Raw genomic sequence first — 14,166 nt, 5'->3', positions numbered from 1 at the left:
GCAGTAACGTGCTTGACATATTCCTGCAGGGAGACCTTTGTGGCTCCAGTATAGTAAAATAGAAGGAGAGTGATAAAAATATGAGTTTAGAAAAACAACTAGGGGTCAAATCATCTAGAACCTAGTAGATTATAATGAGCAGTTTGGTTTCAAGAATAGTAACAAGTCGACATTACAGAGCACGCATTTGTGCCCAGTACCATTGAGCAATCAGTGTACATTAACTGGGATTTTAAAAGTGACTTGGGGATTGATGTGATTATCTTCATTTGACAGATGAAGAAATCGAGGCTTGGAGAGGCAGGCCTTGGGCACCTGCCATTAGCTGCATTCTCCTGGCTTGAAGATCAGTATTGTTCCTGGAATCTGAGCTGGAAGATCAGCCTGCAGGGGGCGGCAAAGTGATCCAGCAAAGTGGCCCAGCGTCAGGGTAGAGGCTGGTTTATTGTACCAGCTATATGTGTGCATAATTGTGTCTATCTAACAGCACATAGGTGTAAGTTAAGTTTGGGTGCTGAAGAAGAGAAGGTGAGAGGTGGAGACGCTCTATATAGTGTGCAGAGAGACTACTACCCTCTCGTCAGAGGTTCCTGTGCCTCCGGAGCCCCTGCGCTGCCACCACAGCATCGTATTCCCTGCACTGAGTGGCCTGTTTATGCCTGGGGCCCCCACTGACCACGAGCTTCTCCAGTCATGGTCATGGTAGCTTTCTCATCTACGTAACCCTGGGAACTTACACCTCATAGTAAAAATGGTTAGGTGGGTTACACACCTGAGGTCCGACTCTGCTACTTTCTAGCAATGTGACCCTAGTCAAGAAACTTACTTTCTCTGAATCTCAGTTTTCTCATCTGGAAAATGGCAACAATAATAGTATCTACTTAACAAGGTTGTAGTAAGGATCCAGATAATGCATGCGAAATGCCCAGCACAGTGTTTGGCACATAAAAAGCACTCAGTTGGCTATTAATATGACTACGTGCTCAGTACGGGTTTGTGGAGCTAAGTTCTTGAATTTCCCCATCCGAGTCTTGTCTGTCTTATTCAACCTATGTACAGATTTTCCCCACTATCCCAAAGTAGATCGTTCCTATGAAACCTTTTGTAAGAGAAATAGCGTAAAGCAGAGAAGCAATTACCGTAGGACACATCTTGCTAGCAGATGCACAAAATAAATCGAGATAAAGCACAGATGCTCACAGACACAGTTCAAAGGTATGTTGGCTTGATGCTGAAATGCTGAGTGTTAGTCCCGGGGAAGGAGCTTGGCAGTGCCACTCTCACTACTCAGGGTGCATGCTGCCTCTATAACTGGCTCGCTGCTAAAGAAATGCTGAATGCTATTTTTGTTTTTCCGCCTTTTTCCATAAAAGCGAAAATCTTCTTTGGATATCTTTCAGTTAGCAAAAACAGGTACTAACGTAGTTCTTTCCTAAAAGCGAAGTGACATAAAGTGAACTTTCAAAGAGTGGGGGATATATTTATTCTAGTAGTTAGCACAATGCTTCACCTGTAGAGTTTGATTTAAAAAAAAAAAAAGTCAAAGTATTAAATAAAATGACCAAATAAACAGGCCTCAGTTTTTACAGCTGTGAAATAAAAAGGCGGGCTTAGAAAATCTCTGAGCCCCCCTCCAGAGTAGAATTTCAGGAGGATCCCAGGTGCTCCCCCCAAATGGTGACCTCCCTTTAGTGAAGCCCCACAGTGGACTGTCCTATCTTCTCATGTTGGCAGGCATCCTAAAAAATAGATGCATGCTGACAGAGCAAATGTCACCAGGTCCACCATGGTGTCAGGTTAGGCAGAAGAGGAAGTGGGTGTGAGTTTCTGCGTGGGTCCTTGATATGCACCCATGCATGACACAGGGGCCTGACACAGAGCCCAATTTGCTGTCCGGCTGCGTGGTAGGAGCCTAGGGCTGTTCCAGTCACCATCAAGGAGCTGGGGGTCAAGAAAACCTGTAACCATTGCCAGTATTCTAGCTAAAAAAGACTCCCGGCCCTGAACAAAAGGGAAAGGGCAGAAAGGAGATGCCACCAGCTTACTGAATAAGGTGCTTATTTGGGGCAGAAGAGTACACACATGCCAGGTACTCTCTCCAGCCCGGGGTTGCTCCTCTGATTCTGACCTCCTACCCAGGTTCCAGCTGGCATTACCGATTGGGATCTATGACTAGGCCTCACAGGTGCAGTCGGGGCAGTCTGTGGGTGTTAGGAAAGGCCCAAGGGAAGGTATGAGCCCCTTTCCAGGTCAATGACATGCGAGAATAAAACAGTTGGGGCAGCTGGCTGTGTCTTCCTCATGCCAACTGCTTCCTTCCTGAGCCCTAGAACCGACACTGCCAAGAGTAACAGGTCCATTGGGCACTGGAGTTGGAGTAATCTGAGCATTTGATTCTGGGGAGGGGAGGGCATTAGCAGCCCTTCACTTCTCTGGGGCAGGGAGGGATGTCTACCATTTGGAAGATCAGAAGATGATCAGACAGGCTGACCCAGTAAAAGCCTCCGGATCCATGAAGGGTATATCCACATAAGGGAACCTGGCGTTGACCTTATATTTTCTAAAGCTAGCAGGCTGCTCCCACCTCCAATTCTTCCTGACCCTGGGCCTCAGTCTCCTCCATGAGATGAGCAAAAATGCATGATGGTACACAGTTTACTACCACTGTAATCAATTATAAGCTTAGTGCTTCTTCCCTTTGGAATGTAAGTTCCATGAGGACAGGCTAGGTCTGTCTTTACCACTGCTGTGAGCAGTGCCTGTGATGTTGGATATATTCACCACATTGTTGTGAAAAGGAAGTGGAGACGAGGGACAGAGGGAGGAGGGAAAACTGAGTGGGCAAAGGGAGGCTCATTTTCCTATCACCTAAGATCTGGGGAGTGGTGGATGGGGGCAGGTAGAGAGAAGAACCAGAACCCTGTGCTCAGTTTCCAGAAAGGGCCTCAAGAGTGAACTGAAATTGCTGACCCATGTCAGCTACCAACATCTGGGGAGAAGGAGAGCTCGGTCCCCCTCACTGGAGCAGTGAGTCTTCAGCTCAGAAAAGGGAACTTGTGTCTCTCCTCTGGGCTTACTCTTTACAGGCCCTGCACCCCTTCCATTTGGGGTTTGGGCAGGGGTGGGAGACCTCACTGTTTCCTTTTTCATCTTCCAGGAGCCCTCCAGTGTCAGGAAAGGTCTTCTCCCACATAGAGTCTGTCTGCTATCTTGTCTCTCACTGGGATGATTAATAAGCCCTAAGGTGACATTAATTGCCATCAGGCATTAGGGGCCTAATGAGAATCATCTTCCTGACTACTCCTGCACCTTCCATTCCTAGGGCCTCCAAGAGCCGGCCAGCCCTCCCCACCTTGCACCTCAGAGCTCCAAGCAGATGTAACATTGGGGGAGGGGTGAAAGCCGCTCTCCGCAGGCTCCAATACCAAGCAGAGACAGCAACAGTCGAAGCCAGGGAGGAGGGAGGCTTCCAGGAAGGATTCAAGCCCATTTTCCAAAAAGAAAATGTCACTTTCCTGGATGAACAAGAAACTCACAGGGTCAAGAAGTCTAGGACCCAGTCAGGCAGATGGGGGATAGAAACTGAACACCCCAGCTGGCCTTGCTCTGACCTACCTCGCCCCACACTCAGTCTGGTAGAGTGCAGAAGTATGGGGGGTGACCCTCAAGATCTACAGCTCCCTCCCATAAAAGCTGTATCCATAGCCTGACACTCCAGCGTAGAATGGGATGGAGATCCGGCCCTTGGGGGTTAGGGCCTGATGTTATAAAATCATTACCATTTATCCGATGCCTGGCTGAGGGTTGACAGTTGACTTGTCGGGTCTGATCTCGGTTGCGCTCTAATGGAACGAACGGGCCTGACGGTGGGAAAGAACGTCACCCCACCACCCCTGGGTGAGTGTGCAAGAGGGGCAGTTCTCCACTCCCACCCCATTCTCCTATAAAGGCTTGCAAAACAACCTGTAGGAAGGCACGTCCCCTCCTTTCCTCCCACCCCCTTCCCCAACGGCGAACGGATTTTCCCCTAGCTGCGCCCCGGACCCAAACGAAGCTGAGCCGGCGAGCTCCGGCGCCGCGGGAGAGGACTGGGTGCGACAGCTCGACTGATCCCTGTCCAGTGCCTCCGAAAGCCCCACGCAGATGCTGGGATGGGGTAGGGCGTCCCCTACCCGCACCTCTGGCAGAGCGGCTGTAAAACACCTCCGGCGCCCGCCTGGGAGCGTGCATCCTTTAGAGGGGACTTCGGTGGCTGCAGTGGCGTCTACCTAGAGAAATGCAGCCGCCGCAGCCGGCTGGCCCCACTCGGGCCCCAGAACTAGCCTGCATTGAGGAGGAAGGATAAAACATAAAACAGGGGCGAGCGGAATCGCGAGGTCGGCCCTTGCCTGAGCTTCATTAAGGAGCCGCGCGCGCCCCCAGGCTGGGAATGCGGAATGGACACGTGGACAGGGGAGGGGGAACTGGGAGTGGGGGAGTCTCCGTGGCGCGCGAGTCGTGGCTGCGCGCTCTGAGGCCACGTGACCACGGGGAATCTGGGAGGGGGAAGCGAGCGAGCCAGGCTCTGCGCCCGCTACTGCTGGGGTGGGCGCTGAATCCCGGACGGGGGAGGAGGGCGGGCGAGCGCGAGTGTGTGTGTCTCTCTCTCGAGTCATTTACGGCGGAGCAGCCGGCGTGAGCGCCGAGGCGGCGGCGGCTGCTTCGTGCAACTGTGGCTCCCCCCACCTCCTCTTCCTTTTTGCTCCTTGATTCTTCTTCTCCCCCCACACACGTCCATGGGGAGCCGGCCCCCCTCCCGGCACCTCCTCTCCGCTCGGCCCCTTAGGCATCAGCTGCCGCCTCCCTGGCCGCCGGCTGCGCGGGCGCCGGGTTCCCTGGCCCCTGGCGTGGAGCCCAGGTCTTGCCGCCCGCAGCCTGGGCTGGCGCGGCGCTCCGCTCGCCCCAACTGACTCCGAGAGAGAGCGCCGATGCCCGGCTGCGCCGTGATAGCGAGCGATCCGGCGTCCGGGGGCAGGGCGGGGGCGGTGGGGAGAAGGAGACATCGGAGATTCTGAACCCCGGAAAAGTTCAAGGTTTGTGTAGGTACCCCGGGAAAGGCAAGGAGCGAGGCTGAGCAGTGTGCCCCTCTGCTGAGGCAGCGAGACCTGGGAGGAGAGGGGGGTCGGCCCGGAGCTGCCGTGGGCTGACCGAGCCCCTCTCCATCCTACTACGCCTACAGCAGGAAGGCTGGAGTCGGCTCCCAGGGCAGGAAGGCTGGGGTCAGACCACTGGCGGGCTTTCCCACTCCCTCAATTTCCAAGCCCCATCTCCATGGAGCAGCCCGTTCCGGCCGCGCCACCCTCTCCCCAGCCGTGGAGCTGCTGCCCCGGCAGGCGGAGCTGAGCCGGCCTGTGTGCAGCCTGGGCCCTCCCTGGTCGAGACTGGAGAGAGAGCGCTGGAGCTCAGTGAGCTCCGCGAGGGGACAAGCCGCTGGCCACCCGCCTCGGGCATTCCGTCCCGGCGTCGCGTAGGGTGGTAGCGACCCGCATCGCCGGTCTCAGCACTGCATGGAAACTTTTCCTTCTCCAGATGGATTAAAGTTGCCTGGATTTTCTTTCTGTGCGAAAGAAATTCATTTGCACCTAACCTGGGATTTTTATGCTGGAGCTGCTGCAAGGCGCTTGGAGGAAAGAAGCCGCGCTATCCATGAGGGGTTACTACCGAAACCGAATAAATTGGGGCTTGTGTTGGAAACCTGCACCCTCGAGCGAGTTCGGATTCGAGCTGGGGCCGGGGCTGGGGGATCCAGCACTTGGCTCTAGGCAGCCCGCGAGACGCCAGCGGCGATCGGGCCCCGGGACCGCACGTGCTGCTCCCCCCTCGCCGCACAGATCCTGCAGGGGGCACCAGCCGGGGAGGTGGAGGCTCCTCCTGCCGCGAGCTGCGCCCCCATCGGCTCCGAGGGTGTAGCTGGCGGCGCCTGGGACGCCCCCCTCCCCAAAGTGTCCCCGAATTGCACTCGCTGCCCCCCAGAGGCTCAGCAGAGACAGCTGGACGCCACGGCCATCCTGAGTTGGATGTGACCAAGCCAAGCCTGGGGCCAAGCCGTCGTCGACCGTTGCCCCCTCAGTCACTACCCGCTCCCGCCTCGGCCATGGCCCCAGGGATGTCAGGCCGCGGCGGCGCCGCCCTGCTCTGCCTCTCGGCGCTGCTTGCCCACGGTAAGTGTCGCGGCGCGGACTCCGGTGTGAAGATGCGGCGATCGCCGCTGGAGGGGCACAGAGGAGACTGGGGAAAATCGAACCCCCACCCACAGACTCGAAGCCACCGCTCCTAGCTTGATGTCTCAGGCTGCATTTCGAGTTACCTCCAGCCTCCAAGCCCTTTGGCGGGAGCTGAGGATGCGAGCCCCGCCCTGGGGATCGAGCCCAGCCCAGGAAAAGGGCGGGTGGGGTGGAGTAGGGATCACTCCTTAGAAAGAAGGGTCCAAACCCTAGTGTCCGGGGGCGCGTCCGCCCACGGAAATCTATAAGGATCCGAGGGACAGTGTCCGGGCCGCCCCTCCTGCCACTCCCTTCGCTGCAGCCAGCGGGACTGGGGGCTAATGGGGTCCGCGGGGATCGTCCCTAGCGCGCAGGCGGGTGCGGGGCCACGCCACCCGTTGCCTCGCTTCCTGCGGCGGTCCCCGAGAAGGGAAGCGGACCGACAGGGACCCTAGGAGCCGCGGTGGCTCGCCCGCCCGCTGTCCTGTGAGCTGCATCTAAATGGCCGGCTTAGCCGAGCCTGGAGGGCGGGGGTCTGGGCAGCGGGCGCAGGCTGAGGCGGCGGACCGCGCGCGGAGCCAGCGGGCTCCGCGCTCTCGCGTTCTGCAATCTGTTGCGTCTGCTCCCCAGGCTCGCCCTGGGCTCCACCGTAGAGGGGGTGGCAGAGGGAGGGGCCGGGTTGGCGGGCTTTGGCTGTGGGACAGCAGGGATACGGGTGGGGAACAGAGGGTGTCTGAACAGCCCCCCATAGTGAGAACTCAGATCCGACGGGAGGAGCTGCAGCGGGCCTTCTTCAAGCTGGAGGCGCTCTAGGAGGCGAGGGGAGCACACCGAGGGGGGAGGGAAAGAGCTGGGGAGAAAGAAGAATAGAGAAGAGAGGCCCTCTTCTCCCTCCCAACATGAAAGCAACAGGCCTGGGACCCATTTCTCTAACCAGCGGGGCGTGGGGTGGAGGGAGGGGCGTTTCATTGCCCTAAGCTGAGGAGTGAGCCTAGACAGGCTGGAGAGGGCCTTAGATGGAGCGGGCAGTGGGCCCTCCGCGTTGGTGAAGACTTTCATTGTGTCGTGTTCCGCTGTTGCCCACATCTCCCCAGTCCCTAGGAACCTTCCTAAACTGCTGTGAGCGCGCCCAAGGTCTCTAACCAGCGGGCCCTCACCCGGGCCAAGGCCACACTCTCAAGGTTGAAAGCATAAGGAAAGGAATGACTCTGGGAATCTAGGGTCCTGAGGCTAAGGGAGGGGCGGTACAGGTTGACCTCCCTCTACCGGTGGGTGGCTTCTTCCATGCCAGGAGTTGATTTGCCATCAGTTCACTAGACCCAGCCAACCTCAGTTCTTGATCAGAAGGGTGGGCCTGGTAACGGTTGAGGGGAGGCCAGGGGAGAATGCAGCTGGGAACTCAAAAATCTCAGCTTCATATGCAAGACTGAAGATGGGGAGGTATTGGGCTCTGCGTGTCCGCTCCCTTGAGTTTGGGGGTCTACACTGTGACCCAGCCCTGGTGAGCAGGGAGTTTGGGCACCTGGCAGGAGGAAGCTGAGTTCAGGCCTAGATCTAAGTGTGCTCTGGCCCTCCTCCTGCATCTTGCTGCCAGAGTTCTCTTTCGAAAGCCCTGGGCCATGGCCCCACCTCTGGGCAGTTCAGAAGCTCTTACTAGGTTCTCATTGCCCATCTTCCTGTGCCTTCAACCTGGTACTGAAGATCCTTTCTCCTCCCTCACCTGCCAGAACCCTGCCTGCTTCCTAAGACCCAACTTCAGCTACCTTGCTATCTTGGCACTGCTTTTCTTAGAGTAGTAGCAATCTGCCTTGTGTCCTTCTCAGATGCCAGTGTCTTCTTGTGCCTTGTTAGTCCTGGAGTGGTGGCAACAGAACCATGGGCTGATTCTTCTCTGTCTCTCTATATAGCCAGTGCCCAGTACACTCAGGGCCCAGTAAGAAGCTATTGGAGGGGGCGGGGTCTCCCACTAGGTAGGCATTTTCCCTTCCTGATTAACCATCTGGCTCTCTTTCCAAGCTCCTTCCCTGAGTCTTCATCCTCTGCTTCAGTCTCCCCTTCCTCAAGGAAGAGTGCCAGCAGATGCTTAAAGCTTGGGGACCTCGCAAATGGATAATGGCCAGAATCACTGCAGTTCCTCCCCGCAAAAAAACCCATCTCCTCTGGGCCTTTCTCTTTCAGGGCTGCCTAAATCCACCCAACCAAACCGCCTCTCTGTTCAGGAAAAAGGTATATGGATTTATCCTCACTTCCAGCTAACTCTTGGTTGGGAGTTCTGGGCTCTTCGAAGATGCCGGAGTGTGGGAGCAGTTGCAGATTTTTGTGTCTGGCAGGCCATTGAGGCCACAGAGTTCTGACCACACAGTCAGACTGGGAGCCAAGCAGCCTGCGTTTCTGTCTGACTCTGGTGCCATCAGGCAGAGTGACCTTGGGCTGCCTCCCTCATGTTCCCCATCTTCCACAAGCAGTGTGGCCTCTGGCCCATCCCTTCCCTTCTCACTCTCTGCCAGAACTGCTGAGCAGATATAGAGCCCCACTACCTTTCAGGGCCCAGCTCATCCTGTGGTGTGGCAGCCTCTACCCTGCTCCCAATTCTCAAGGCCTCCACCAGAGAACACCTGAGGAGTCCACTTTCCTGTATCTGGTCTTTGGGGAGGTTTTCTGCTCCATTTTTAGTTTGAACAGTTTAGGGGAGCAGGATGGTGGTAAAATCTGTTGCTAGCCCCCTACTCAGTAACCTTCACTGGCTCCCCACTGCCTATAAGATCGAAGATGTACTCTTCACCCCTGCCCTCAGGATCCAAGGCCCTTTATGATCTTGTCTCAAGCTACCTCGTCCTTTCTTCCCTCCATCCTCCATTCATCTTATGAGGGAGCGCTCTTCTCACCTTCTGGCCTTTCTGCTTTTGCACACACCAGCTCCTCCATCTGGAAAACTCTGCCTCCAGAAATTCTCACCTAGCCTTCAAAGCCCAACTCAAACATCACCTCCTCCAGGGAGTCTGCCTAGATTACCCCTTAACTTCCCATCAGCAGCCCCCAGTCCCCCAGCAGAAACAATTGACCTCTTTCCGGTGTATCCTTGGCCCTTCATGCTCTCTCTGCAGCATTCTTCATGGTTTGCAGTGCCTGTGTGTGAAGGGCACGTGTGGACATATTTATACGTGACCTCCACATACTTGCATTTAGTGCAGAAATCATGTCTTCTTGGTTTTTGCCTCACTCTCCAATGTTTGACATATAGTAGATACTGAGATATGAACAGGGTGGGAAGACAACTCTATATTGGGGGGGTCACCCCAGTGTCAATTGAAAAGGGAGCTCTGGGGTGAGGGCAGCAGAGGAGAAGGGAGGAGACAGGCAGAGACACCAGGAAGAGAGCAAGGGGTTGGGGCAAGGCCATGCCACTCCCCTTGGGTGGCACATACAGGATATGTGCATCTGGGATGACATGTGATAACACAGCTCTACAGAATATGAATGTAGTATCCCGTGGCACTCTGAATACATGATCTCAAATGCATGTGTCCTCCGGCAACCCTGAGTTTCTCCACACTTTGCCCACCCCAAGCTCTGGGATCCTTGGAGATGGAGGAGGGATGAAGCGAAAGGACAGAGTCTGTGCTGGACAGCTTCCTCACTGCCGTAGTGAGGAATGATGCCTGTCCCCCACCCCCACACACCCATCTTCTTCCTGGCCACACAGAGCCTTTCGCCACAACACAGCCTTGTAATGTTTAAGACCAGTAGGTGGGGATGTGTTATAAACTTGGTGGCAGAAAATGAGCTTTACTGGAATCCATTCTGAGGATAGCTCAGTGCTTGGCTGTAGGAGGTAAGGCCACTTTGGAACAGCAGAGTGGGACCTGGGCATCTACTCAGCCCTCGCTGGGGACCTGTCTGGAACCGGTAAACCCCAGGTTTGAGATTGGTAGCGAGTGCTCATGATGCTGCAGAAATTGAGATTCTGAGAGACACCAACTCCAGCTACCAGGGTCTGCCTACCCAATGTGGGCAGGGGACATGTGTTGGGGGTGAGGGTTTTGCTTTGTTGCCCTACACATAATATTGTCCATCCACAACACTGAAGTGGTTGAGATCACAGAACCATCAGATCCAGCCCTTGTGTGGATAAGGAAATGGGCACTCAGAAGGAAAAGGACTGGCCAAGGTCATCCTATCAGTTGGTTCTGGAATCAGGACTAACACCAGAGCCCGAAGGGGGTTCCTGGATTAGCAGTCTGCTTCCGCCCCCTCAGCAGAGATTCCATCACCTCTGTTATCCCCTCTCTCTATGGCTTTGTCCCAAGATATGCTTCTGGCCTCAAACTAGCCTTGAGTCCCAGGAAGGCAAAATAATCAATCGCCAATAGCTTTAATAAACCTTGCCGAGGATTGCCAAGAGGGAATGTGTAGGGGTTCAGGACCTGATCTTCAGCTCCCTTTATGAGCTCAAAGTCCACATGAGGAGATGAGAAAGAGGCCCTAATTCTGAAATTGAAGACGATTTGGACACAGCAGACAGGGGTTCAAATCCTGACTTTGTCATCAACTTACTGCACAGCCACAGGAAAGTCACCTCCCTCTCTGAGTCTTCTCCTCTGCTAAGTGAGAGGGGTCAATGCCCCTCCCAACTCTCTTGTTTGGTGATGGAGAAGCCTCTCATTAAGTCCCTCATGTTTCTCCACCCTACACCATGCCTCCCTCCACTGACGCCCACAGCAGATGCCAACAAGTGGATACGATTCTTCTTCCTCATTCTCTCCCCAGGATCTCCCTCACTTCTTTTTTGCCAGTACTCAGTACAGAATTTTAATAAGAGATTAACGAATTGTGTACTTTTTAAAGAAAATAAATTTCTTTTTCTATTTTTCTTCTCTGTGTTTTTAAATGTAAAGTGGGCCTCCTTATCATCAATTCAGCTGGCCGTGCCCTATTCCAGCAGTCCCCAAGGATGGGCCAGTGTATCAGGGAAAACCAACACTCTACTCGCTACTGCACCAGGCTCTGGAAGATGGAATGCCAGGTGGAGGGAGGCACTGAGACAGGTGAAGCTAGCGAGGTAACAGAAAGTGGACAAGCTCGTCTCTGGACACAGGCTGAGTCCAGAAGTCATTTTCTCCTTTCCTCTGGCATTTGCCCCTTTCAGCTCTTCCTCCCCACTGCACCCTCCCAAAACACACACACACACACACACACACACACACACACACACACACACACACTCACACCTCTCTCCACTTGGTACCCGTTGGCCATGTGACTAACCCAGCAGAATTAGCGTGGAAAATGGAAGCAATTACCTGATTATTCAATGCTTGCTGCACCTAATGAATGAATTCAAGAATGACTAATTCAGTGCAAAAAAAAAAAAAGGTAGAATATGTAATTGAAGATAATCTCTTTTTGGCTAAATTATCTAGATAATCATCTGTCTTTGGAAAAGTTCTGTTTTTTATCAAACTTAAATCCTTCCTGCTGCATTCTCGCCCACATCTTTTGGGCCTGTGAGGGTGGGCCACTGGTTACTCTCTTCTCTTAAATGACTTTTCCTGTTCAGTTCAAACTGGAGACAGTAGGAAGGCTGTGTGCTTGCTGGAGGGATTTCCCAGCTTATCTCTGTTCCCTGGGACCATCTCCCAGGTTCCTCAGAGCTGGGAGAGTGATAGGCCCAAGGTTATTACCTGGATAACTGGGATGACATTCAAAATGGTCCAGATTCTCAGAGGCATCTCCATCTAAGAATCCATGTCTGAACAGCATCAGATCCCACAGGGCAGGCTGCTGGCCCTGAGAGACAACAGGCAGGTAGAACACCCTTAACCCTGAATCCCTCCCCAGGGACATGGCAGGCCCTACAGGTGTCCAACCTTAGGTCAGCCACAGTTACACTGAGTGACATCCTTTCTGCTTTTCTGAGGAAGAAGTGGGGAAGAGGAGAAATGGTTTCTGCCCCTGGGGAGTGCCCAGTAAAACAAGGGACACATATTCTCATCTTCAGAGAGGCTCCAGTCCTACAAAGGGGACACAGCTCCACCCCTCAGAGGTAGCCGTAGTCCCTTCACATGGTCTGACAGTGAGAGACAAGATGACCACTTTTGTCCAGAGGTTGTAAGACCCACCTTGCAGGCCTCTTCCCAGCCCCCAGAGCCGTTGAGGAGCCTGGCTCTGGGCCAGAAGCGAATGTGTTTTGGATGGCTTGATAAAGATAGTGCAGCGGACTTGTCACGGCAGGAGGCAGTGTCGGCGGGAGCTAGCAGCACAGGCACACGCTCACAGAGGCACCCACACAGTCATGGGCACACACTGATACGATATGCTTGAGAGTTCTAATGGTTCTTTGGAGTTCAGAGCCATGATCTCATCTGAGTCTCGCAGCAGCCACTAGGTGAAGGCAGTGATTGTGATCCCCATTGTACAGAGGGGAAAACTGAAGCTCAGCAGAGTCCTGGCCACACCAGCTCTTGAGGTCAGGTTTTCAGACCCTGAATATGGCGGTCTTCTTGCCATCCCACTCTACCTTGCACATACAAGGAATAAGCCCAGACATGGACAGACAGACATGTGGACACATACAGCTGAGTGCGCCCCCCACATCTGGCCCCGCTAATCTCTTCGGTCTCACCTTGAGGCCCTCTCCCCTTGCTCTGTAGGCTTCTTCCAGTCCCTTGAATGAGTCGTATTCTTTTCCATGTCAGAGCCTCTGTACATGCTATGCTGTTCCCTCTGACCAGATCGCTCTTCCGCCCCATCTCCTACTCAGCCTTCAGGCCGAGTGTATCCACGCTTCCTCTTGGAAGCCCACCCTGATTCTCAGAGGAATAAAGACTAACTACTCTTTGCAACTCACTGCTGATTTTCCTTGTTTGTAACTGCACTGCTTGACCTCTCTGCTGGCCATAAGCTCAGGTGGACCTAGAAGGTAGATGGCCTCTTCCCTGTCACTGTACTCCCGGGGTCTGGTGGGATGTCTGGAGTAAAGTAGGCATTTACTGCTTGGTCAGCTGAGTCAATGAATGTGCACATTTGTACATACTTGTGCACATAGATGCCTTCCCTGTCATTCAGCAAGGATTCAGTTAGTGCTTATGATGGGCCGGCATTTGGTCTTAATCTGTGACTACAACAAAATCCCTGCACTCATAAGCCTATGTTCTTATGGGGGCAAGCAGAGAGCAGACAGTAAATAGTGAATATATTAAATAAGTGAATTACATAATCTGTCAGAAGGCATAAAGTTTTAAGGAAAATAGAAAGGTAGAATAAGAGGAAGGGGATTCCAGTGTGTGTGTGCGTGTGTGTGTGTGTGTGTGTGCGTGCGTGTGTTGAGAGTGGGGTGCAGCATTAAAAGGAATGCTCAGGTGATAAAGTGTCAGTAAACCCACCCGAAGGAGGGGAGAGAGCAAACTAAGCAAATATCCAAATATTACGGAGGGACCAGCCCTGGGGCAGGAGTGGGCTTGACCATTTAAGGTACAGCAAGGGGGCCGGAGGGACTGGAGCTCGGTGCAGATGAAGAGGGTGGGGAGAGAATGAGCGAAGGAGGGAGGCCCTTGTGGGCTGAGTGAAACTGGGAGCCATAGCAAGGTTTGGAGCAGGAATGACCTGAGCTGATGCATAGGGATGGGGACTGGCCCCCCAAAGCCACAGGGAGGGACCTCTGTCCTCTTCAGCCCCTTGTCCTTCACAATCCTGGCTGTGGCTGCCTTTCCTGCCACCTCCCAACCATTCATTGGGGAGTGCGGGGTCAGGGCCAGGGTGTGCAGGGGGCACACTGCAGCAGAGACTGCCCGAGGACCGGCAAGCCGGTTTCCAGGCTTGCCGGGCCAAACTAGCTGTGTGGCCATCCGGGCCTCTTCCGTGGTTGGGGCCTCCTATCTGTAAAATGGGGCTGCAGCACCAGGTGCTTCCACAGCCTCTTCTTGCT

General features: G+C 54.2%; 1 protein-coding gene across 1 annotated transcript in view; it reads left to right on the top strand.

The window, feature by feature from the left end:
- The first annotated feature begins 4,468 nt into the window (after positions 1 to 4,468).
- The window catches only part of TMEM132E (transmembrane protein 132E), a 53,813-nt gene continuing 44,115 nt past the window's right edge, over positions 4,469 to 14,166 (top strand). The window contains exon 1 of the mRNA XM_039885982.1: positions 4,469 to 6,200. Within this exon, the coding sequence (XP_039741916.1) occupies positions 6,134 to 6,200 (67 nt within the window). The 5' untranslated portion in view covers positions 4,469 to 6,133. The remainder of the gene's footprint in view (positions 6,201 to 14,166) is intronic.

This window comes from Pteropus medius, unplaced genomic scaffold, assembly GCF_902729225.1.
Source record: "Pteropus medius unplaced genomic scaffold, Ma_sr-lr_union100, whole genome shotgun sequence".
Classification (NCBI taxonomy): domain Eukaryota; kingdom Metazoa; phylum Chordata; class Mammalia; order Chiroptera; family Pteropodidae; genus Pteropus; species Pteropus medius.
Note: the sequence above shows the minus strand (reverse complement) of the source record. Positions and strands in the feature narration are given on the sequence as shown.